At 32.0% G+C, this 23,407-nt stretch overlaps 5 protein-coding genes across 6 annotated transcripts; 3 read left to right on the top strand and 2 right to left on the bottom strand.

Moving 5' to 3' along the window:
* The first annotated feature begins 858 nt into the window (after positions 1-858).
* LOC110998634 (integrator complex subunit 2) lies at positions 859-5,243 on the top strand. Its single transcript, XM_022267366.2, has 7 exons — positions 859-1,376; positions 1,452-1,825; positions 1,901-2,085; positions 2,159-2,507; positions 2,592-2,664; positions 2,837-3,020; positions 3,276-5,243. The coding sequence occupies exons 1-7, from the start codon at positions 1,087-1,089 to the stop codon at positions 5,193-5,195; spliced, it is 3,375 nt and encodes a 1,124-aa protein (XP_022123058.2). The 5' UTR covers positions 859-1,086; the 3' UTR covers positions 5,196-5,243.
* Positions 5,244-14,697, bottom strand: LOC110998635 (anaphase-promoting complex subunit 5). 2 transcript variants are annotated; one of them, XM_045631605.1, is made up of 13 exons: positions 14,515-14,697; positions 14,346-14,422; positions 14,011-14,227; positions 13,072-13,205; positions 12,595-12,689; positions 11,925-12,084; positions 11,216-11,391; positions 10,623-10,851; positions 8,037-8,187; positions 7,724-7,912; positions 6,857-7,291; positions 6,098-6,258; positions 5,244-5,383 (listed from the first exon to the last, which is right to left on the bottom strand). In XM_045631605.1, the coding sequence occupies exons 1-13, from the start codon at positions 14,642-14,644 to the stop codon at positions 5,264-5,266; spliced, it is 2,274 nt and encodes a 757-aa protein (XP_045487561.1). In that variant the 5' UTR covers positions 14,645-14,697; the 3' UTR covers positions 5,244-5,263. The 2 variants fall into 2 exon arrangements, with proteins under 2 accessions (XP_045487561.1, XP_045487562.1); XM_045631606.1 differs by lacking the exon at positions 14,346-14,422 and having other exon boundaries at positions 14,515-14,630.
* A 303-nt stretch (positions 14,698-15,000) lies between these two features.
* On the top strand, positions 15,001-18,264 carry LOC110998640 (frizzled-7). The gene is made up of 2 exons (XM_022267377.2): positions 15,001-16,382; positions 16,455-18,264. The coding sequence occupies exons 1-2, from the start codon at positions 15,197-15,199 to the stop codon at positions 16,970-16,972; spliced, it is 1,704 nt and encodes a 567-aa protein (XP_022123069.1). The 5' UTR covers positions 15,001-15,196; the 3' UTR covers positions 16,973-18,264.
* On the bottom strand, positions 17,909-19,009 carry LOC110998641 (protein transport protein Sec61 subunit beta). Its single transcript, XM_022267378.2, has 3 exons — positions 18,863-19,009; positions 18,573-18,775; positions 17,909-18,287 (listed from the first exon to the last, which is right to left on the bottom strand). The coding sequence occupies exons 1-3, from the start codon at positions 18,863-18,865 to the stop codon at positions 18,200-18,202; spliced, it is 294 nt and encodes a 97-aa protein (XP_022123070.1). The 5' UTR covers positions 18,866-19,009; the 3' UTR covers positions 17,909-18,199.
* A 111-nt stretch (positions 19,010-19,120) lies between these two features.
* Positions 19,121-23,140, top strand: LOC110998662 (2',5'-phosphodiesterase 12). Its single transcript, XM_022267408.2, has 8 exons — positions 19,121-19,860; positions 19,936-20,059; positions 20,171-20,310; positions 20,497-20,659; positions 20,972-21,260; positions 21,881-22,001; positions 22,412-22,563; positions 22,913-23,140. The coding sequence occupies exons 1-8, from the start codon at positions 19,197-19,199 to the stop codon at positions 23,018-23,020; spliced, it is 1,761 nt and encodes a 586-aa protein (XP_022123100.2). The 5' UTR covers positions 19,121-19,196; the 3' UTR covers positions 23,021-23,140.
* Positions 23,141-23,407: the final 267 nt, after the last annotated feature.

The raw sequence follows: 23,407 nt of genomic DNA, 5'->3' as shown, positions 1-23,407 counted from the left end.
ATTGAGACTTCTTTATAGGGGTTTCCAGTACTACTATACGGCGAATCGTAGTTAAGAGCACATGAGAATGATGGTGTGATTTACACGCCCTTGTAAAGAGGAAAGGAAGGTTTTATAATAATCCCTCTCACTTTCACTCGTAGAAGAGGACTGTGCCATGCAGTGGGATGTACATAGATACATGATGATGGTGATGAATGACTAAGCTATCGTTAGAGTAACATGATAAATGTTATTCTTTTTTAACAGACCTATATTTAAAGAGCATTGTATGTGATTTATTTAGTAGAGTATTACATTCACGATTCATGTTTCTCACAAATTTGGTGATTGGCGAAAATGTTGTGAACATGTAAAGAAAATTGAAAACGATTTCATTAAGCAATATGTTATTGAAATGCTGGAAGGATGATTTATAATTTACACCTCTTTATCTTCACCATTTGATGAGGAACAAAAAATACAAGTGGAGTTCTTGGAATTGTTTTGTAACTCCACTTACATTTCTTGTTCTATTTCTGAATAAGGTTTTAAGTTATTTGTATGATTGAAAAGATTTCAAATAAATAAGTGCATAAAGTCAAAGTTGTTCACAGTTAATTTATTTGCATGACATATTTTTCTATCTTAAGAATCCGATATAAAGACAACATTCTTTTATACAAATAACTAATATACTTTTTGTTCATTAATATGATAAATAAAAATTAAACAGTATCAAGATCGTGTCCTATTTCTCCAGTATTGTCCACAACAAATTTTTATTCCCTATTCCGAGAGAACTCTAGCTAATCTGTTTCACACTTTAAAAAATCGCGTTGCCTGTCAATTGTCATCCTAGACCTTCTACGGCAATCGGCATTCGGCATTCGGTATGCCTTCTGACAGATATCATCAAAATAAGAATAATCAACACTTGTTTTATGAATGAAGTGATGTTTTTAATTTCTTATTTATATTATAATTGTTACATAAAGGAAATTTTTTAGGAAACAAATAATATACATTCTTAAATCTAACTAATTTACTGCGTACCTAAAGAGGTAGTCGTTATGTTTTAAAGTTCTTGATTAAGCATAACTAGCTATGGAGAGTGTGTTTATGAAACAAGTGCAACCGCACGTTTTTAAAGCTCTGAAGGATGTAGATATTGATACGCTTATGAAGAGTTCATCAGAAGAAATAAGGCCCATAATTCCCTGTCTTGTGCGAATGGCACTCTTATCACCATTAGATGTAACAAGATATTGTGCAGAAGCAAAGAAAGATATATTAACTCTTTTATCTGGTATTGATTTGGTAAATTTCATTGTATCTTTACTATCTATTGAGTTTCATGCACTAGAAGTAGACCTTAAAAAAGAACAACAGATAAGGTAAGCATTATAACTAACATTCTTATCATGTTACTGCATAATGGTTCTCAAAAGCTAGAATGTTTATTCTTACAGACAAAAAAATGGATCTCAGAATGTTGAATCTTTTTTAATACAAAATATTGTAAATGGTATAGCAAATGATTTTGAACAGTCTGATTCTGCTAGAAGAGTGAGGTTGGTATTATCTGAATTAATCCAAATGCAATCACAATTAATGGAATATAACCAGAATCGTACAGCAAATAGTGAAAATACAGTTAAACCCTCTGAATTATTTGATAATGATGTATATCTTGAGGAAGTAACAGATGTAATTTGTATAAGTCTTGCTGAATTACCTAATTTGCTAAATATTTGTGACATAGTGGAAGTTCTTCTTTATGTAAATAAAGGTCCCACTATAATATCATGGGTTGTAGCAAATATGCCTGATACATTACAAGATGGTAAGTTTCATAAATAAAGTTTTACGAAGAATGTTAATGTTTTTTTTTATATAAAATAAACATTCAATGTTCTAGTTGCCGAGTCCTTGGTGATGAATGCTGAAAGAGGGGAAGAAGGAGGTATTAGAGCAAAAGCTCTCTCCACATTGTGTGACATGTGTCCATATATGGCAGCATCAATAAGAGCCAAAGCAGCATCTGTGTCTCGTTTACCTTCCCTTCTCATAAATCTCACTTTGACACACCATCAAGATGATTTGGTATGCAATTGTTTTTTAATGATAATGCAATATTCTACTGGTTTTTTTTAGTTTATAACACATCTCTTTGTAGGTTTCATTTGTATCAAGCCTTTTATTAGGTTCTGATCAAAACACAAGGTCATGGTTTGCTCCATTTTTAAGAAATTCACATAAAAGAGGCAAAGGTGATGGACACAATGCACTTATAAAGCTACGCCAGGAATTACTTAATAGATTGAAAGAAGCTTCAGCAGGAGTTGATGCTTCAGCACTATTAAGACTGTACTGTGCTCTGAGAGGAATAGCGGGCATCAAATTTCAAGATGATGAAGTGTCGGGACTTCTAAGACTTGTTACACAAAAACCACCACCAACAGCTGCTGGTGTTAGATTTGTTTCATTGAGTCTTTGTATGATCCTTGCCTGTCCGTCTCTTATGGGTAATGATACCTGTTTCTAATTTTTTTAATTTCATTAAATTTATTACTGAGGATCATTATTTATTAGTAACTCTATAATTTTAGCTGCACCAGAACATGAAAAGAAAGCAATTGAATGGGTGCAATGGCTTGTGAAAGAAGAAGCCTATTTCGAAAGGTGTGTATGAATTACATCACTAGTGAAACATTTGTAGGGGAATATAGCAATCAGCATATGAAATAATATTTTAAGATAAAGCAGCAAGTATAGTGAACGTCATTACTAGGTATATTAAGTGACCCAATAACCTTTTAACAGATTTAAAAAAAAATTGACTTACTGTTTTTAGCAACTCTGGATTTACTGCATCATTCGGTGAGATGTTATTATTGATTGCTATCCATTTTCACTCTGGCCAATTAGCTGCAGTTGGAGAGCTGGTTTGTGCCACTCTAGGAATGAGAGTGCCCGTGCGGCCAAATGGTTTGGCACGTATCAAACAGGCCTTTACTCAAGAAATATTTACAGAACAGGTACCTAAGATACATATGATTTCTTTCTATGACACATCATACAGAATCACACATTGTATACAGAAACTACTTTTGGATGTTTTTTTATTTAATATTTAATTTCAACTACCTAATTTGCCTTCTATTAAGTATTTCTAAGTTGCCGAGTTTCAGAACATACAAACAATGTACTATATGCTTTCATAATATGAACTTAAATTGTCATGTAAAAATACATGTCTTTAGGATACTAATTAGTTAAATTCTTCTCAACAGGTGGTTACTGCACATGCAGTTAAAGTCCCTGTCACTGCCAACCTCAATAGTAACATTGCTGGTTATTTACCAGTGCACTGTATCCATCAGTTACTAAAATCTAGAGCATTTTCTAAACACAAGGTTCCCATAAAAAATTGGATATATCGTCAAATCTGCAATTGTACAGCCCCATTGCACCCAGTCATGCCTGCTCTAGTTGAAGTTTACGTCAATTCAATATTGGTCATAAATAACAAAGGATCCAATGAGTATTTTAATCAACCAATAACGGAAGAGGAAATAAAGAAAGTATTCAGAAACTCTATATTTGGTGTCAACTTTGATTGCCAGAATAAATCCTCATTTACTCCAATGGAAATCGATGGTGAATCATCAGTCGACATCACCATCGAAAAGCCGACATTAGCTTCACAGTTGCTTCTAATTTACTATCTTTTGCTCTATGAAGACATTCGGCTGACTAATGCCGCTATTCTGATCGCGAATGGCAGAAAAATCAAGAGCTATTCTACCGCGTTCCTCTCTGAACTTCCGATCAAGTATTTGCTTCATCAAGCGCAAAAAGATCGGTCGAGTTACGGAGGACTTTTCAGCCCCTTATTACGTCTTTTGGCGACTCACTTCCCGCAGTTATCTTTAGTGGACGACTGGATGGACGATCAAGTTTTCGGAGACTCGTGTCGGCATCATGTCGATTTCAAATTATCGGAAACGTTCATTAATGAGGCTTTTAATAGTATCGAAACGAATCCGTACAAAACTGGCAAAGTTTTAAAGGCAATGCTTAGTAAAAATCCTACTGAAATTTGGCCATTCGCAGAGACATTTGTGAAACACGTGAAATGTGTCCTTGGTGAAGGAGTCCCACGACATATTCAGGAATTATATAGAGAAGTATGGCTTCGATTGAACACTGTGTTGCCGCGATGTCTGTGGATAATGACAATCAATGCTCTGTTGGAAATCAATAGTGGCGCTAAAAATGTCACAATAACCCAAGAAAATGTTCTTGTGGACCCATTACAGGTATTGCGGTGTGATATACGAGTCTTTCGATGTGGACCAATACTAAAAATTATCTTAAGAATATTAGAAGCAAGTTTGGCGGCCTCGAGGTGTCAGCTGAGTCGCCACTTGTTGGATAAACCGCTATTGGAGAAAAGCGGTCAACTAACATCTGATTCAGAAAGAGAAGAGCTCAAAAATGCCTTGGTCGCGGCACAAGAAAGCGCCGCGCTCCAAATATTGCTAGAAGCATGTCTCGAGACTTCAGAAGATCAGTTAAAGCCCGAATTGATGTGGTCCTTAAGAGAAGTTCGGAGTATAATATGCTCATTTCTGCATCAAATTTTTATTTCAGAACCGTCACTTGCTAAACTCGTACATTTTCAAGGGTATCCAAAAGAGTTGCTGCCCATCACTGTACAAGGAATACCCTCAATGCACATTTGTCTTGACTTCATACCAGAACTTCTAAGCCAAGCGTCGCTAGAGAAACAGATTTTTGCCGTTGATCTAGTCTCTCATTTGTCAATTCAGTATGCATTACCCAAAGCGATGTCGATCGCCAGATTATGCATCAATACCCTATCTACGTTACTATCAGTTTTACCGAGCGATTTGCGTCTTGAATTGTTTCAACCAGTTCTCAAATCACTAGTTAGAATTTGCACAGCATTTCCCTCTCTTTTAGAAGATATCACATCACTGTTATTGCAGTTGGGAAGAATTTGTGAATCACAGGCTTCACTGGGTCACTGTTGGAATGACACAAACATTTTAGGAGAGGGCGCTTATGAACAATCAGATGTGCAAAGCGATACTAAAGTATTGGTTTCCGAAGTTCTCTGTCGAGATATTAAAAGTACTATGTCCGAAATAGTGCAAAAGGCTTTGTTAAATGACAAATTACACTAATTTGTTTTTTTGAACGTGTAAACCTAAGAATAAATCAAAATCAATAAATGTTGGTTTAATTTTTTTTATTAAAATACAATATGTGACATTTGCAAAGTATCTAAAGGTAATTGAGATTCTAATTGTCTAAACATCCATGCGCATTGATTCCTTGCTGCAATATTTCCAATGTCATGAAAAAGTCTAGCCTGAAAGCGTTTAGGAAAATTAGTACAATAGTTCGGACACCTTCCGTATATAGACAATTAGACATAAAAAATGACTTGGGGGTTGGAGATGTGTTTTTGTCTAAAGCCAAATTTACAAGATAGGTTAAGAGCTGTTAAATAAACATATAAAAGAAACATCAGGCTATCATAACGTCTTGGCGATAAATGTTGATAAATTAACTGCCTGCTAATTAATAGTTTCGTAATCACGTGACCAACGGTGACATAATTACCAAAACATAATGCAGTTTCTTATGTATTGAAAAACAAACGTAAAAATTACTCTCATTTTAAAACTAAATATTCCGTCAGTTGTGTTGGTTAATAACAGGACTTTAGTACAAATTAACACGTTGTAACTGTGTTTATTTTCCGGAAATTAAGTATTTTTTATAAAAACTGGCCCGTAATCTAAACTATGATTTAAATTACATATGACCCAGTCACCATAGTAATTGCGGCAATTGAACATTAATATAATCAACACAATGCTTAAATTGTATAAAACTGGCGAAAAACTACTATTTTACATACTTACCAATATTTCATTTATTTAAATATAATGGAAAAAAATATAGTAATTTTTCATAGAGTTGTATGTTTAAGTTCTCATTTTTTTCTTATGTTGGTATAATTATAGTACGCTGTCTTTATTAATAATGTATAATAAGGGAATAACAAAAAAATAATCACCTGTAAATACCACGTTTGTAACACGCGATTTTGAGCTCCAACTTTAGAGAAATTTTCCTTAACTATGTCCAAACTTTCACAACACGATTGCAATACTTGTTGTCTTGCATCCCCTGCTGGAGATACGGTTGCTATCCGGCATTTTGTATATAAAAGCATTCCTACAAAAATTTCATAAGCTATGGTTATTTTAAATTCGTTTTTTGATAAAAAGCATGATGTTAATTTTTTGATCGTGATTCTTTAAATTAAAAAAAAAAGTTTTACTATATTAAAACCCCACGAACTATGAAGCAAACCGATTTGCATTTGATTATTGGTAATTTTAAAAATACTTATTTATAGAGTATTCAAATCGAACAGAATTAAAATATATATCTTTGTATGTTTATTGTGTCTCATCCACGGGATATCGAACTCAAAATCACCGAGTATGCATGCATGCTGTGTGAATATGTACTATTTAATTGTAAACCAATTATTTTTTTGTATATTTTACCGATGTATATGGGCGTACGACCAGTTCTTTTATTTGAAAAAAAAACCTATTCATATAAATCATTATTGGACAAAAATAGTCTGTGCTCAAATAGAACCGGCTTTTCAGTTAATATTATCTTATTTGCTACGCGACCCTAATTAATTTAAAAAAATGATATGCAATTCAATTCCGTTATAAAGTATCAAGATTACTGATCCAACTATAATTATGTAACAGTGTTGCCCACATAACTACTGCAGGTAGACACTAATACATACCTCTTGCCACATCGTAAGCGCTGCCATGTTCCATAATCGTTGGTAGAACCTTTCTCGCCAATAGTAAAGCCTTTTTCGAACATCCCATATGCAACTGCACGTTCGCTATATGCATTTCTATACACGCAGCGAGATAATGCAAGTGCGATAATCTAGCTATCGTCAACGCTTCGTTCAACAATATTATGTTTATCGATTGTACACTACTAAATGAATGCTCAACTTCCGATTCTAGAATCATTGCTTTTAAACGGAGGGGAATATAATGTTGGCTGTCATCTTCAGTTTTACAATTTTCCAAAATATCTTGTAACGTTTCGAGGGAATTCGTGGGGTCACCTTTCAAAAAGTACATCTCTGCTTTCAGTAATTGACTTTCCCACCTATCGAATGACGCTAATTCGCGTATACTTTGTTCGGCTTCTTCCCATTTTCCTGCGAAATTGTGAAGTTTTGAAAATATAGTACACATATTTTTTTTAAATATGGTTGTGTGAAACTGTTCAAAGGCCTTCATAGAGATTTTCGTGTGTTGTGTGTCATTACACTACCTTGGTATAATATAGTAAGTAAAAATGTGTAAATCAAAAGAAATATTAGATGCAATAAAAGTACAAATCGGGTAAGACCTTTTATGCGTACGCGCGCTGTCTGGCGGTCATAGTTTACACAGAGTAAGATAAATAACTAAAACTCTCGGGTACTACTGTCAAGTATAAACCACAATAACATTCCAGAAGTAAATAATAAAGGTTTCGTAAATGTTACGATAAATAAATTTCATAGTTAAAAATTAACCATAAGTGCTGGATAGTAATCCAATTAATATCTATTAACTCAATAATAATTTTTATAAAGACATATTACCGGCTCTTAGCGCGAATGTAGCGTGATGTCTTAAGTTAAGAGCTCGCGCGGGCGGCGTAGTGAAGTGAGAAGCGAGCGCGGTTGCTATGGCAACGTGGCCCCGCCACGCTGCCACGCCCACTGCCCCCGCACCCGCCGTCGCACTTGTATCGCCCCATTGCCATGCGGCACCCGTGCCGATTTTGCATTCTGTATAAATATTATATAACAATTGCAGATTATATTCATTGTATTATTATTATTATTACTGAATGTCGAAATTAAAAAAGGTTGCAATAGATTACATTCTAAGTAAGAAAGTCATATGTATTACTTGTATTTAAATTCAACAAGAGTTGGCAATTGATAGAGGCCATTTCAGATTTCCCATAAAGACCCCAAAGGGCGGCCGTATTCGCCAATGCCGCCATGGTGAGGTCTGTCAATGAATGCATGTAATTTAAGGAATCTCCTTTGCTTATTATCTGTAAAGATAAGAAAAAATTATTTCTTACAAAATATTATTTAGTAATAATCATATTATCAACGTATGCTTTTCCGACATCTTGCGTACTTAACGCACAGAAGATTTTATAACAAGATCTAACTGATATTAACAATATGAGTTGGTCAAGATTTTATATCAACTCTAGACCAGTGCCGAAGCCTTCAAAAATAGTAAAAAACGAAAAAAAATTACAGTAGGATGAAACCCATTAGAAATGCAGGGGAATATGATCAAAATGAAAGGAAAAATAAATTACGGTCGATCCGAGTTCGGGAAGTGGGAGGGGGGTGACTTTTAAGGGGGAAAAATTGTTTATCTTGATTTCCGGCGAAACTACCAGTCCTATGGAAAAAAGTTAAATGGCAAAGTTGTAGGTCATAAAAAGATCTACAACTTTGGTATTTACAATTTTTTCGCATAACCTCAAAATTTAGGTGAAAAATTCAAAAAACCAAGTTTTTAGTTTTTTATTTATATCTTTTTTAAAAAGTTTTTTTTTTCTACGAAATTTGGTGAAAACTTACCTTATTATGTCCCAAATATACTGTAATTTATTTGATTAAAAATATTTATTTTTTCGCCTCATTTTAACTTAATATCAAAAAAGCACCCTAATTTTCAATCGAAAATTCTGACGTCAAAATTTCAGCTTTTTTCAAAAAGTTTGGGGGCTTTTTGTTCGTTGAAATATCTACTTTCTGATGGTGTAAAAAAAAATATACATTACCATAGGAAATATTATTAGAAAATGCAAAAAATTGAAAAAACCTCAAATTCGAAAATTTTCTTTTAATTATGTACAATTTTGAGGTATTTATTAAAATTTACACTTTAATTACTCAAAAAACGTAAGATTTCATGCTTCATTGATAAACGAAAAAATTGCAAATTAAAATATACTTCTATAATTAACAAACAAATAAGTTAATAAAGTTAATATTTAATAAGACCTATACAATATTTTGAAAAAGTTGTAGAATCTTCTGTAAATAATATTTGTAGATGCCTATTTATTGCTGTTTTAAGATAATTTATATACCTGAGTGACCTTCGGTGAATTTTGAATTTTTCTTTGAATAAAGTAAATTTCTCACAAATCACTTAGAGTAACTCAGCCTGCAGGTGTATTTTTAAAAACGATGTTGTACACTACTCTGTATCTCGAATACTGGCTAACGGTTTTTACAGCTGCTACGAAATAGCAGGTAGCAGTAAGGCCCAGACCCTCCTAGGTCTATCCCCACTTCTCAATGAAATAACTTACACTGGGCTTAAATTCACCGAAGGTCACTCAGGTATATAAATTATCTTAAAACAGCAATAAATAGGCATCTACAAATATTATTTACAGAAGATTCTACAACTTTTTCAAAATATTGTATATGTCTTATTAAATATTAACTTTATTAACTTATTTGTTTGTTAATTATAGAAGTATATTTTAATTTGCAATTTTTTCGTTTATCAATGAAGCATGAAATCTTACGTTTTTTGAGTAATTAAAGTGTAAATTTTAATAAATACCTCAAAATTGTACATAATTAAAAGAAAATTTTCGAATTTGAGGTTTTTTCAATTTTTTGCATTTTCTAATAATATTTCCTATAGTAATGTATATTTTTTTTTACACCATCAGAAAGTAGATATTTCAACGAACAAAAAGCCCCCAAACTTTTTGAAAAAAGCTGAAATTTTGACGTCAGAATTTTCGATTGAAAATTAGGGTGCTTTTTTGATATTAAGTTAAAATGAGGCGAAAAAATAAATATTTTTAATCAAATAAATTACAGTATATTTGGGACATAATAAGGTAAGTTTTCACCAAATTTCGTAGAAAAAAAAACTTTTTAAAAAAGATATAAATAAAAAACTAAAAACTTGGTTTTTTGAATTTTTCACCTAAATTTCGAGGTTATGTGAAAAAATTGTAAATACCAAAGTTGTAGATCTTTTTATGACCTACAACTTTGCCATTTAACTTTTTTCCATAGGACTGGTAGTTTCGCCGGAAATCAAGATAAACAATTTTTCCCCCTTAAAAGTCACCCCCCTCCCACTTCCCGAACTCGGATCGACCGTAATTTATTTTTCCTTTCATTTTGATCATATTCCCCTGCATTTCTAATGGGTTTCATCCTACTGTAATTTTTTTTGGTTTCAAAAATTATCGACACTGGTCTACTCCTCTTAAGCGGGTGATAATTTTTTTTGGATTTATTATTGTATTAAAATGTGTTCTTATTATGAAAAATATGGGTACAGGACATCATCTGTCGGTTTTTCTATGAAACTCAAATTAACATTCAAGTCGATGTAAAGATAAATCGGGTAATAGGAGCCTTTGACTCGCTCTCATTTCAACCGTTGATTGCTTTTGTTTCAATAAATAACAAAAATCAAGTATTCCAATACCTGAAACACTTCGCACGGCTTGACAAAGTTGAGTGCTGCATGCAAGGCCATGAACTGAGCTGCTGCTGCAGCAGCCCTAGGTGCACGAGGCATACGAGATAACAACGCAGCTCGACGAGCTCTCCCACCCGCTAGGGCTCCCCAAGCCGCCGCATGAGACATACACGCACTGTCACCTGCCTCTTGGGCTTTCGCCAGGGCTTCGCGAACACCTTCCATAGCTAGAGGTCTGAGGAAATTAATAGTAGTTTTCTTTTTATTTTTTTATTGCACCGTTATAGCTAACGTACATGTCTCTTTTTATTACCGCGTAAACACTATTCAACAGAAAGAGACGAAAGTACTTTTTTTTCCCCTTTGGCTCTAACACTGTTTGTGAAACGAAAGTACTTAATGGAAAATTTTACATGTTAATAAGAATAACTTGAGAAAATGAATACAGTGTGTTTACTAACAAAAAATTAAATTGCGCCGTTATAACGAATGTACCTACGTGTCCCTTTTCATCACAGCGTAAACACTATTTCACAGAAAGAGACGAAAGTACTTCAATGAAATAAGCTTTTGTGAATATGAGGTATGAAATTACTTACTTATGACCAAACTGAACGTGCATTGCAGCTCTGTTAAGGGCAGCAAATCGGAAATTCTTGTTTTTATCACTACCATTGCCAATACTAAAGACAGGCCGGTCAAAACAGTTGTACAACGACTCTTGTGCGCCACAAAATTCTTTCATCCGCAAGCAATTCAAAAAACTTAAAAAATGCTGAAAATAATGTTTTGTATCATATTGCGGTTTATGTTCTTAAACATTTAAATAAAAATTAATTAATTTAATGTCTAATTAGGTACATACATTCATTTTTAAGTCGCGTCTGACGTCATATTTTAATAGAATAATTTATAATTAATCTACCAATATTTTGTATTATAAATGAACATTATTTTAATTAGTAGAATTGACTATAACATCTAACAGCAAATTGGAGTTGGACTTAAACATCATATACACGAATTTAATGATACTGATTATGTAGGTGTGTTGGGAGACCTTGATTGGAACACCTCCAAGTAATTTTCACTTTAGTTGCAGTTGCACCTACTCTACTAGTTCTAAGTCGTAACCTAAATTTAGAAAAAACTCTTTTAAAATAACATTTTCTTTACAAAATTTAATCAACCAGATAAATCTTGCTCTACACAGACCTATTTTGACGTACATATATGTGTGAGGTGCTGGAAGAACTGGTATCTTTCACAGGCATCTTATCAAGTGGATAATATAAATTATATAATTACCACGTCTGGATATTCAGGTATGTCGTGAATGATTTGCATTGTCATCTTTTGCAACTGCTTTGGGGCCAGCGCCATTTTTGGATTAATCTGCAATAAGTTGGCCTGTTGGGCCGTAAATAGCTCCGCTTGTTTTCGTGACCACTGACACTCTTCGAAGTTGCTATACAAAAATTATATAAACAACAATAAATAATATGTTATACATTATTAAATTAATAATATATGATATTATATGCAGAAACTATGCTGCATTTTTATTTTCTAGTATTTCGATTTTATGTACATGCTTACTAATGCAAAGCTAAAGAATTTGTTTTTTTTTATAGAACAGGGGGCAAACGGGCAGGAGGCTCACCTGATGGTAAGTGATACCGCCGCCCATGGACACTCAATGCCAGAGGGCTCGCGAGTGCGTTGCACAGGTCGTTTAAAAATTGGTAGTGGTAAATTATTTTTTCTTTCATTTTTCTAATATCTTCCTCCCTTTATGGTTAAATGAATCTAATAAAGTGGATGAACCAACTCTTTTTTTTTAATTTTATCAAAAATTTATAACTTATTTTATTTTCAAAAGGATGTGATTTTTTTAAATTATTCATCATAAATATGTTACATTAGGACACAATTTATATGCTTTTATGTAAATACTTGTTTATATGTATCTGCTTACTTATCCTTATCTCCAATAAACTTTGAAAGAATTTCTTGAGGTCTTGATTCATCATTCATAGACGTTGATGTCTGTGAATCAATATTATGCAGCTTCTGAAAAATTATATAAAGCCAATATATCATGTTAAGAAACACATGCATACTAAATAATATTTAAACTGCCATTGTGAAAAAAAATTATGTAGGTGAGTGAATATACACAATACACATTGTATGCCATAGATAAATTAGTAAGAACCATAACAACTGTCATGATTCTGTCTGATACTCTTTTAAATTACCTACTATTTTACAATATAAGATGGAATAATTATAATAAAGAGTGCTAAGTTTGAAACCCAAAGAAACATTTTTTTTTTCAATGTTTTAATGAAATTCACTCAGAAATGTGTTTGCCTCATTGGGACTGATTTACATGATACTTCTTAGATTTGAATTAAGGAGTAGTCAGTGGACTCTCTGACTCTTAACATACCTCTTTGCTCAAGGATCTCATCATAAGACCTGGTCTACCTTTTTGATAATATTGACAGAATGATTTATACAATGTACCAAGTTGAATAAAAGTCAGTTTATCCAAATGCAATACAATCCTCCTGAGGTAAAATCCTGAAAGCAAACATATTAATAATAATCTTCAATAAAAAAATTGGTTGTCCGTAAAGTTGGTTTACTGATAATAGTTGAATGTCACCATGTCATAAGAAATTACTGATGGAATGATTGCATTTTTCAAAGAAACAATTTAATTTTATTTGTTTGATAGATATTTCGTATGGATAAAGAAAAGGAGGTAAATGGAAATTGAATTGATCAAGTTACATTTATTTGTACGCATAAATACAATTATGTAAATTTTTCATCAAACGAACGCTGCCGCGCTCGTTCCGCGCTCTTGCTTGCCCTAAATGGAACGCCTCAGAGCGAGGTTACGCTGCATGCGTCATGTTTTTTGTGCGTGCAGCCGGCAATATCGACTTATATACTATATTTATAATTATATAGAGGTTTTCACGTCCAAAGGTATTAAGTAAACAACAAATTAATAAAAAAATCTATTCTATTTGGCTTCAATGTTCACAGAAAAAATATTCATCTATATTATATATGATATATGATGATAGTATGTCTGATCCCAGTTCTACAATGTTTTGGGTGGGGCAGCACAGAAAGCTAATTCCTCACTTTACATAGGTAATACACAGCTATCCATTAGGTATTTTAAAATATATAGCTTTTTTAATAAATTTAAAATTATAAATTAACAGCACATACACATCAGAATCTCCATGCAACAATTAATCTTAAGACCAGTCTCAATAAATATAGATTAAGTAATTTTTTTAACGAAAGTCTTTAGGAAACATAATTTATTTGCTTATTTTCTTTTTCTTATAAAGTAAACAATATTTACCTATGACACTGCATCTATTAACAATAGATGGCTTAACTTCAGATTGTTCTATCATCAACATCTTCAATGTGGATGTAACACAATCCATCAGTGCATTTATTCCATTTATATAAATGTTTTGCAGTCTAACACAAAAGTTCTGTAAGTGTACACTCAAAAGATTGTACCTTCCATCTGTAAGAAGCGCTTCTAACTCTTTGAACTCCATATCAGGACACTAAAACAAATCTTAAATTTTAAACATTACCTGTATTAGTCAACCTTTAACTAAAAGTTACTTTTTGTTTTAAAAATTCAACTGTATTATTTAATTCCACAATATAATATTTGATTACCTGTATTATTTTTAAAGCCAAAATACAAAAATCCTTTCTATATTTAGGAGCTATTGTGCGCTCAGACATTTCTCTGGCTGTAAAATAATTCTTTATCGTTATTACAAAGCGTTACAAAATTCAAACTTTATTTAAATAAACTATATTAAAATCATATTCACTTCTTTACCTTCAATTTTCAGCAACCCATATTCTCTAATAAAAGCGACAACTGCTATTTTATGAGGAGTGATATTATCAACATTTCCCTTTACATTAACGAGTTTAACAAAATCAAGATTTTCTGCTCCAGCATCCATATTTTAAATTAGCAAATTATATTGAGTATTATAAAATTTGAAAACTCAAACTAATAAACATATAAAGAAACATTTGTAAAAACAACTTTTTACCACAGATTTGAAAGACTAAAGACCATAGAGTACAATATAATGGGAAATGACAGTTCGTGTCGACAAAGTTTCATACAAATTTAATTTTTGACTTTCTACATACACTACTACTGTTAAGGCACCTTGACTAAGCCCCAAGGACTATTTTATTTTTCTAATTTCTAACAGATATGAATTATGAATCCTCATCACAGTCGGCAGTCCACGCTACACAGGTTCTTTCTGCTACACTATGGTTGGCATATTGTTATTTATTATGTATTATATACTGTGGGTTGGTTATAATTCAAAATGGCCGTAGAGATTTTGTAACCGTACCGTAGTCTGAATTAAATATTATTTTGTGTCAAAATCTTAAAAAATGTTATGCATATATCTGTTGGTAATTTCTCTCATTTAAGCTAATAGCAATGAGCTATTTTCACATGCCATAAATTTAACACAAGTGTCACATTAAAAATGGGAAAAATATGGATGTTGTTTATACAATCACTATTTCAGTTGTTTATTATTACCGAATGTTCACGTGTTCCTATTTATCAGGGAGATATAATACCTCACCATGGTCGTTGTGAACCAATTACTATTCAATATTGCCAACAGATAAGGTATAATGAGACGATTTTCCCAAACTTAATTGATCACGTTAAACAAGAAGATGCTGGATCTGAAGTTTACAGTATTTTTACTCCACTCATAAAAAATAATTGTTCACCAGATTTAAAAGCATTCTTATGCTCAGTGTATGCGCCTGTATGCACTATATTGGATACACCAATACCTCCATGTCGTCATTTATGCGAAATAGTTCAACTTGATTGCAATGAACGCGTAAAACATTTTGGATTTCAGTGGCCTGACCACTTAAACTGTTCAAAGTTTCCAGTTAAGACTGATGAAAGTGTAATGTGTTTTGGTAATAATAATGTTTCTCAGGCAACTCGTATCTCACAAGAACGAAGACTTCCAAAGGTTGAATATAAATCTAATATTGACAGAGATCCAGCTAAGTTACATGGAGCTAAAAATTATGGGTTTGTTTGCCCTGTACAATTTAAAATACCAAAAAATTTTGACTTGGAATATTCTCTTAAAGTTGGAGATAAAGTTGAGCATGATTGTGGGGCACCCTGTAATGGAATGTTTTTCAGCAAGGATGAAAAGAATTTTGCTAGACTATGGATTGGTGTTTGGGCAACACTATGTGCATCCAGTTGCCTTTTTACAGTTCTTACATTTTTAATTGACACTGATAGATTTAGATACCCAGAAAGACCAATAATATTTCTGTCAGTATGTTACTTAATGGTAGCCACTGCATACATTATAGGATGGGGTGCTGGAGACAGTGTCAGTTGTCAAGGTCCATTTTCGATGACTGTGAGTGGAACAAAATTACCAAACATTATGGTTATAACTCAAGGAACTAAACATGAACCATGCACAATTCTTTTTATGATTCTATATTTCTTTAGTATGGCATCAAGTATTTGGTGGGTTATATTAACACTAACATGGTTCTTGGCAGCTGGTCTTAAATGGGGCCATGAAGCAATTGAAGCTAACTCTCAATATTTTCACTTAGCAGCTTGGGCAGTCCCTGCAGTTAAAACTATATCAATATTGGCCATGGGTAATGTTGATGGTGAGTATTATGTCTACAGAGTTTGTAGGATATGTTGATTTTTGTATTATAATAGCTGTTTGTACATTTCAGGGGATGTCTTGTCAGGAGTATGCTATGTTGGACTATGGGATGCTGAAGCTCTTAGAGGATTTGTTTTGGTCCCTCTATGTGCTTATCTAGTATTGGGAACCATATTTCTACTTGCTGGATTTGTTTCTTTGTTCAGGATTAGAACTGTCATGAAACATGATGGAACAAAAACAGATAAGCTTGAGAAGCTAATGATTCGTATAGGCATCTTTGGTGTCCTCTACACCGTGCCAGCCCTTATTGTTATAGCATGCTTGTTCTATGAACAGGCTCATTTTGATTCATGGATGGTAACATGGCATCGTGATATGTGCTCTTCTCCGAAATACTCAATCCCTTGTCCATTTACAAAGCAGGAAGCAGACAGACCAAAATTTGAAATGTTTATCATAAAATATCTTATGACAATGATTGTTGGGATAACATCTAGTTTTTGGATCTGGTCAAGCAAAACAATAGTGACATGGCGCCAATTTTTTGACAAAGTTAAGGGAAGACGTGTGGAAGCATATGTATGATTAACCCTATTAGCTTTACAATTTAAACCTAGGTCATATCCAAACAAATACCTGATATTTCATGTAATATTTTTTTCAGATTATTTATTTATTTATTTTTTATATTCTCTGGTCTTGTTAAATTTTGATTAGGAACCTATTATTACATATTATTGGCCATACTATTTTAGCTCTCTATGTGCTCAGTGTTTTAGTATTATTTTAAAAACAAATTAAGGTCTTATCTGTTTCATTAATTGAAGGTAGCTTAATAAGTTGAGATTAAATATAAGGCTGATATTGTAAATATTATTTTATGAACTTAATTTTTACATATTTTTGAATCTTTTAAGATCAATTTTTACGTATGTACCTCTAAATAAATATAAATATTTTTGCATTTGATTTCTTTTATTTGCACAACCGTCTAAGCAGGAGTCTCGAGTTTCCAACAATGTGAAGTGTAATTTCTATGTCTGCTGACATTCTAGACTAGTACAAGTATTCTGAACATTCGACTCTCTGGACATTGTGTATTATTTGACCATTTAACACTGGCTTACAGAACAGAAAACTGATTTACAGTGTATTTTCAGAACAAAATGTTAATTAAACCAACTTGCACATGGAGAAAATATTTGGAATCAGATAGACATCTGAGGTCAAGACTAGTGTTAATACATATTAAATAGAGTCTGAACCCTAAACTTATCTCTCTAGAATGATGATCCTTTCTTTGTATTGTTTTTGTTGTGTTTCTAAAATCTTAAAATAATCCAATCATTGGTTGTGGTTAATGTAAGTAGGCATATTATGCATATTTCACATTTGCTCTGTGGAATTTTTTTAACATACACAAAAATCTATGTATTAAAATCACCTAGCATTTTTAACATTTTATCCACAATGAACCTAGCCAAATAAGGATTTTCACTTTTTCTATAACGAAAACCACAATCTTATTAAGTGTACTTTATTAACTTAATTTATTATATAGCTATTAGAATGAGAAATAATGTATGGTACAGTAATGAAATGAATTGTTTAAATGCATCCCAATTCACAATGAAATTAACAATCAGCAGTTCAAAATGTGCCCTTATAACAATAATAACCTTGATTCAAAATTAATGTTGTGTACTGTATAAGATTGTTAATCATATTACCACCAAATATAAATTCACTCACACCTTAAATATTTCACTTAATATATTTTATTCCAGTGACAGTCTTATTAAATATTTAAAATTAAGCCCTAGTGTATTTTCCCCAGATGTGTAGCATAAAAACTGATGCAATAAATAGAAGGGACATAACCAACACTGGTACTGGACCTCTGAAAAAAAAGAAATTTAATACATTAAAATAGGACTACATAGACTGGGTTTAACCAAACACAAAATTGTACAGCTATATGAAAATTGGTTGTAAAATATATGGCAAATACTTAAAACATGTTTGTTTTGTACTGTGAACCTCACTATTGTAATAAAATGGAAAACATTTAGTAGAAACTTTATTATTTCCAGGTATATTGAATAGGAAAACCAATATCACCAACCAAAATTCTTATAAGAATCATTGTAAATTTTACTCCTTTAACCCTAGTAATTAAACTTACACTTTAACACCAGGTGAATCATCAGTGTAAAAACGCCACATGCCACCAGAGCCAGCGCCGGTAGTTCGGCTTCGAGCAGCAGTGGTTGTAGTTGTAGTCTTCCTTTGACGTACAGTACCACCACTTGAAGCTCTTGGAGCTATTGAGGCTTTGCTTGGTGAACGACTACCTGATCCCACCGACGTTGAACTCGGAGCAGCAGGCTGAAAAGATTAGCAGTATATAATAATATTATTAGTTTGTTTTATGAATAATTTTATCTAAAGAACAAAAACGCTCTAAACACTTACCATTGTATTGCTTATAAAGGCTGGTTGGAATGTATAACAAAATTATCAAGAAGTTTTCGAAAGTAAATTCAAAGGACCTACTATCGAGTTGGCAGTCCACTGAAATTTATTTTTGAATTACGAGCTACACGTAGCAACACTTTTGACACGTTGTCACATCATTGTCATGTCATATAATGACATTGATATTTGATTGTGAACGTGAGACAATCACAGCAAAGCCACAGAGTATTGTATGAATAATAAAGTAGAAATGGAGCTATCAGCTATTTAGGGTTATGTCATATTTCATGTTAACTAGTTAGTTAAAACATTATTTTTTTCTAGTTCCGTTATGCAAAATAGGTTTACGGTGTTTATTAGGGATTTGCATTCTTTAGTTAAACTATCAACAACTAGTAGAATGAATATAGATAAATGTTACTTCAGGCATATACCCAGTGAAGATAAAATTGATATCACTTTTTTGCTAAAAGTTAAAGATACGATACGGCAGTTTAATTTAAGTCGGAGCAGTTCAGAAGTGGTACAAAACTTATGCACTCGTATAGGCGTCAACGTTCAAAAAGCAGTAAATAAAAAAGTAAAGAAGAAAGATGCGAAAGAAGATACCAGTATTGAAGTTCAAATTTTTAATAATAATGGTGATGTGGTCTCTGACACTTATACATGCATAGAACTGTTTCAATTACAAGGTCCTATAAAAATGAAAATTTATGATCACCTTTATGATTTAGTTTTTAATTCACCATGGGTCCTGAATTTTAACTTACCAAAAAGCATTTTAGTAGGCTTTCCTGTCTACCCTGAGCATTTAGAATCAAACTATATGGATAAGGAATTAAGTGATTTTAATTGGTATAGAGCAAAAGTGGTAAATGAAAAAGGAAATTCTATTATTGACAGCCATGTTAAATGGGATTTTATAAAAAAATCTCATAGTTACACTCCAGTTTCTGAGGATATTGGTATGAAATTAAAATTAGAATGTATCCCAAGTGAGTAACATTATTAGAATGATAACTAAATTCTTTATTTATGGAAATAATATTAAATCATTTAATTATTTTTAGAGAACTCTTTAATGTCTGGGCCCAGTGTTGAAGTAATTTCAAAACATGTTGTAGAAGCTGGTCCTGGCCCATGCCCTTTTGAATTGAGACATTTCTTTACCAAACATAGATTAGAAGATAAAAGGTATTTAAAGGACTATGGATAACAACTAATTTTTTTTAAAATTGAATAGTAAGTTATTACACAGTATGCAACATCTTAAAGATAATAATATAACATGATTTTTATTTTCAGTTTTCGTTGTGTGACATACAACATATTAGCTGATCTATATTGTGATTCTGATTACACTAGAACAGTGTTACATCCATATTGTCCATCATATGCATTAGAAATTGATTATCGAAAACAATTAATATTAAAGGAACTAACAGGTGATAGCTTATTTTCTACAAATACTGTCTCATAACTTGCTTGGTTTAATATAAACCTGCAGCAATAGTAATTACTCTGTTTATTTGTTTTTTACTCTTAAATAGCATTTAGTATAGAAGTATAAATCTTAAGTCCATTTAAAAAATCATATTTAAATCAGAATATTCTTTGTTATTTTATTGCAGGATATAATGCTGATATAATTTGCCTGCAAGAAGTGGATAACAAAATTTTTGACTATTCTTTAAGCTGTGTTTTACAAATGGATGGCCTAAAAGGCTTATTTTACAAAAAAGGAAAATCTGTTGCTGAAGGGCTTGCCTGTTTTTATAGAGAAAATAGGTTTAGGTATGATATTTATCCCTGGACCCCTGGGATTTAATTGATGGACAAAATGAATCAAACATCATTTTGTATAATGTCAAAATAACTTTAGGTTTATTATGTAATTATAGCAAAATAAGTCATCATCTTGACATCACAATGTATAAAATGTATATTTTCCATACAAAATATTTGATATGCATAGGGGTATGAATAGATCAGTTGAGTTGCATAAGGTATATTTTTGTCTGATTCCATGTTTTATAATAATATGTTGCATAAAAAAGTGAATTTTTACAGAACAAAATAATTGCAATAATTTATTCTTGATTCCAGATGTCTAGGGGATGATCAAATTCTCCTGTCAACTGCTGTACAAACTGAATCTTACTTACAGCACATTTGGGATGCAGTTCGAGATAATGATGAATTAAAGAATCGGCTCTTAGACAGATCAACGGTAGCAAGTGCTACATTTTTACAGTCCTGTGATAATGAAAATGAAATAATTATTGTTGGTAATACACATTTGTATTTTCATCCAGATGCAGATCACATTCGACTAATTCAGGGTGGAATTATTATTTATTGGTTAAAGAATATTCAATATAAATTAAGGACACAGGTAAATTTTAATTAATGTAAAAATACTTAATGTTAAATAAATATATTATAAGTACTTAAATCTACTGTAATTTAGAGAAAAAAAGTACGGCAGAAAGTGATATACCGTATTACTTATCTACTACATCTTACGACGTCTTCAATTCATTAATTACAAAATTATAAAATAAATTACAATGGGGATGTAAATTTCCATTTTTTACCGTCTCGGCTAGCTATACGCAAAATGAAATGATTGTTTCGTATGATTGTGATTGGTCAACAGTATCTCTTGTAAGCTTGACGCAATGTTGTGTCTTTAGTTCATTGTTTTCCCCAGGTTTTTCTTAAAATTATTGCTACAATTGTACAACTATAGTCTGGTCCAACCTGTATCCATACTGGGTGCCTGAAAATGAAATATGTATGAAATAAGAATAATAGAAAAAATAAAAGATCTCTATGAAGTTGCTAAAAATGTCATTTTTAATCACAGTTTTATTTGTAAACCCGAAACAATCTGTTAATAAGACCATTAAACAAGTGCATAAACTTGATACAGGCATGTAATGATTATTATTTTTTTAAATGTCAATGTAAAGTTTTTCTGGTAGAAATTTTAATTGTTTTTTTGTTTTTCAGTATCCTGATAAGAGAATATCAATGATATTGTGTGGCGACTTTAATAGTGATCCTCAATCTGGAATTTATAAACTATACACTACAGGACATGCTCCGAGTACTTTACCTGACTGGAAATCAAGTAAGCTAGCAAAAAAAATTTTGTGATTTTTTTTTTGGGACTTTGATATTGATTTACCAAAACATAATATGTAAAGATAAAAATTAAGGTGAATTAACACTATGGTCCCATATAAATTAGGCAATTTATATTTTAACGAGTCTTAAATCAAAATTTCATATTTTAAAAAAGAAATAATTTTTACCTAAAATATATTTATAATAACAGCTTATTGATGTGTTGTACAGTTTCTAATGACGTATGTTGAAAGATGTAATGTAATAAATGTATGTCAATTCATAATTTGTTATATTTTTTTTTAATTTATTTATTAGCCTTTGTTATATTTGGACTATAAATGTTACCCCACGTCACGACTACGAATTTTTCCATTTATCCAAAACCTTATCTTCAGAATTTTCTGTCCACAGACACTGAACAAGCTATAACTGGTCTAAGTCTCGAACAACCAATTCTTCTTGGGAGTGCTTGCGGAACACCACAATACACAAATTTTACTGCAGGATTTGCTGAATGTCTAGACTATATTTATTATGATGTAAATAATCTGGAAGTGGAACAGGTATTTAAATTTGCGTCGCAAATTTTTATTAATTAACCGTTCAAACAATGTAGCCATCGAAGACAGATTTGGCAGGCTTCGAAATGGTAGTTTTGTATGAAAATATCTTCCCTTCAAGTATTACGTCAGCAGATTTACTTCAATTAATACCCCCTTCATCTTGTTAGCTAAGTAAGCGAACAAAAAAATAGTACATAAATTTTTGTCAGAATCCTTAAAAATGCATTTCGTTTTTAAACATAGACAATGTGTAGGCAATATGTGTAAAAAATTAATAATTACTGTTGGCGTAATCACCAAATAAGAAAATCAAAGTCCCCCCCCAATTTAAATGATTATGTTTTTTCAGGTCGTGCCTTTTCCAAGCGTTGAAGAATTAAGAGCTCATATAGCACTACCAAGTATAGTATTTCCGTCGGATCACATAGCTGTTGTGTCAGATTTGAAGTTCAAATAATATTATGTATTTATTTTTCAATAATAAAAATGTTGTAGTTATAATTTTTTATTTTACTAAGAATTATATGGCTTACACTACGCCTCTGAACTTATTTGAATAAAATATAATTTTTCCATGCATCAGTTTTCATATTTTTAATATTATAGATAATAATTTATTTATTTAAGTCATCATTTCTTTAATAAGTCATCGTTCAAGTATTACATAAACAAATTTACTGCAAGTTTTCCACCCCTTCTTATCAGCTAAAGTAAACGAATCTGCTTGCTGCTAGTGCGGCCTGTCCGCACGTGTCTTATAAAACAATAAAATATACCTATATTATATAAGTTAAGAGCAGTGTTAGCATAGTCCTACTTTCATTCCTGGGGTCATAGTTTTGAT

Source organism: Pieris rapae, chromosome 16 (assembly GCF_905147795.1).
Source record: "Pieris rapae chromosome 16, ilPieRapa1.1, whole genome shotgun sequence".
NCBI lineage: Eukaryota > Metazoa > Arthropoda > Insecta > Lepidoptera > Pieridae > Pieris > Pieris rapae.
Note: the sequence above shows the minus strand (reverse complement) of the source record. Positions and strands in the feature narration are given on the sequence as shown.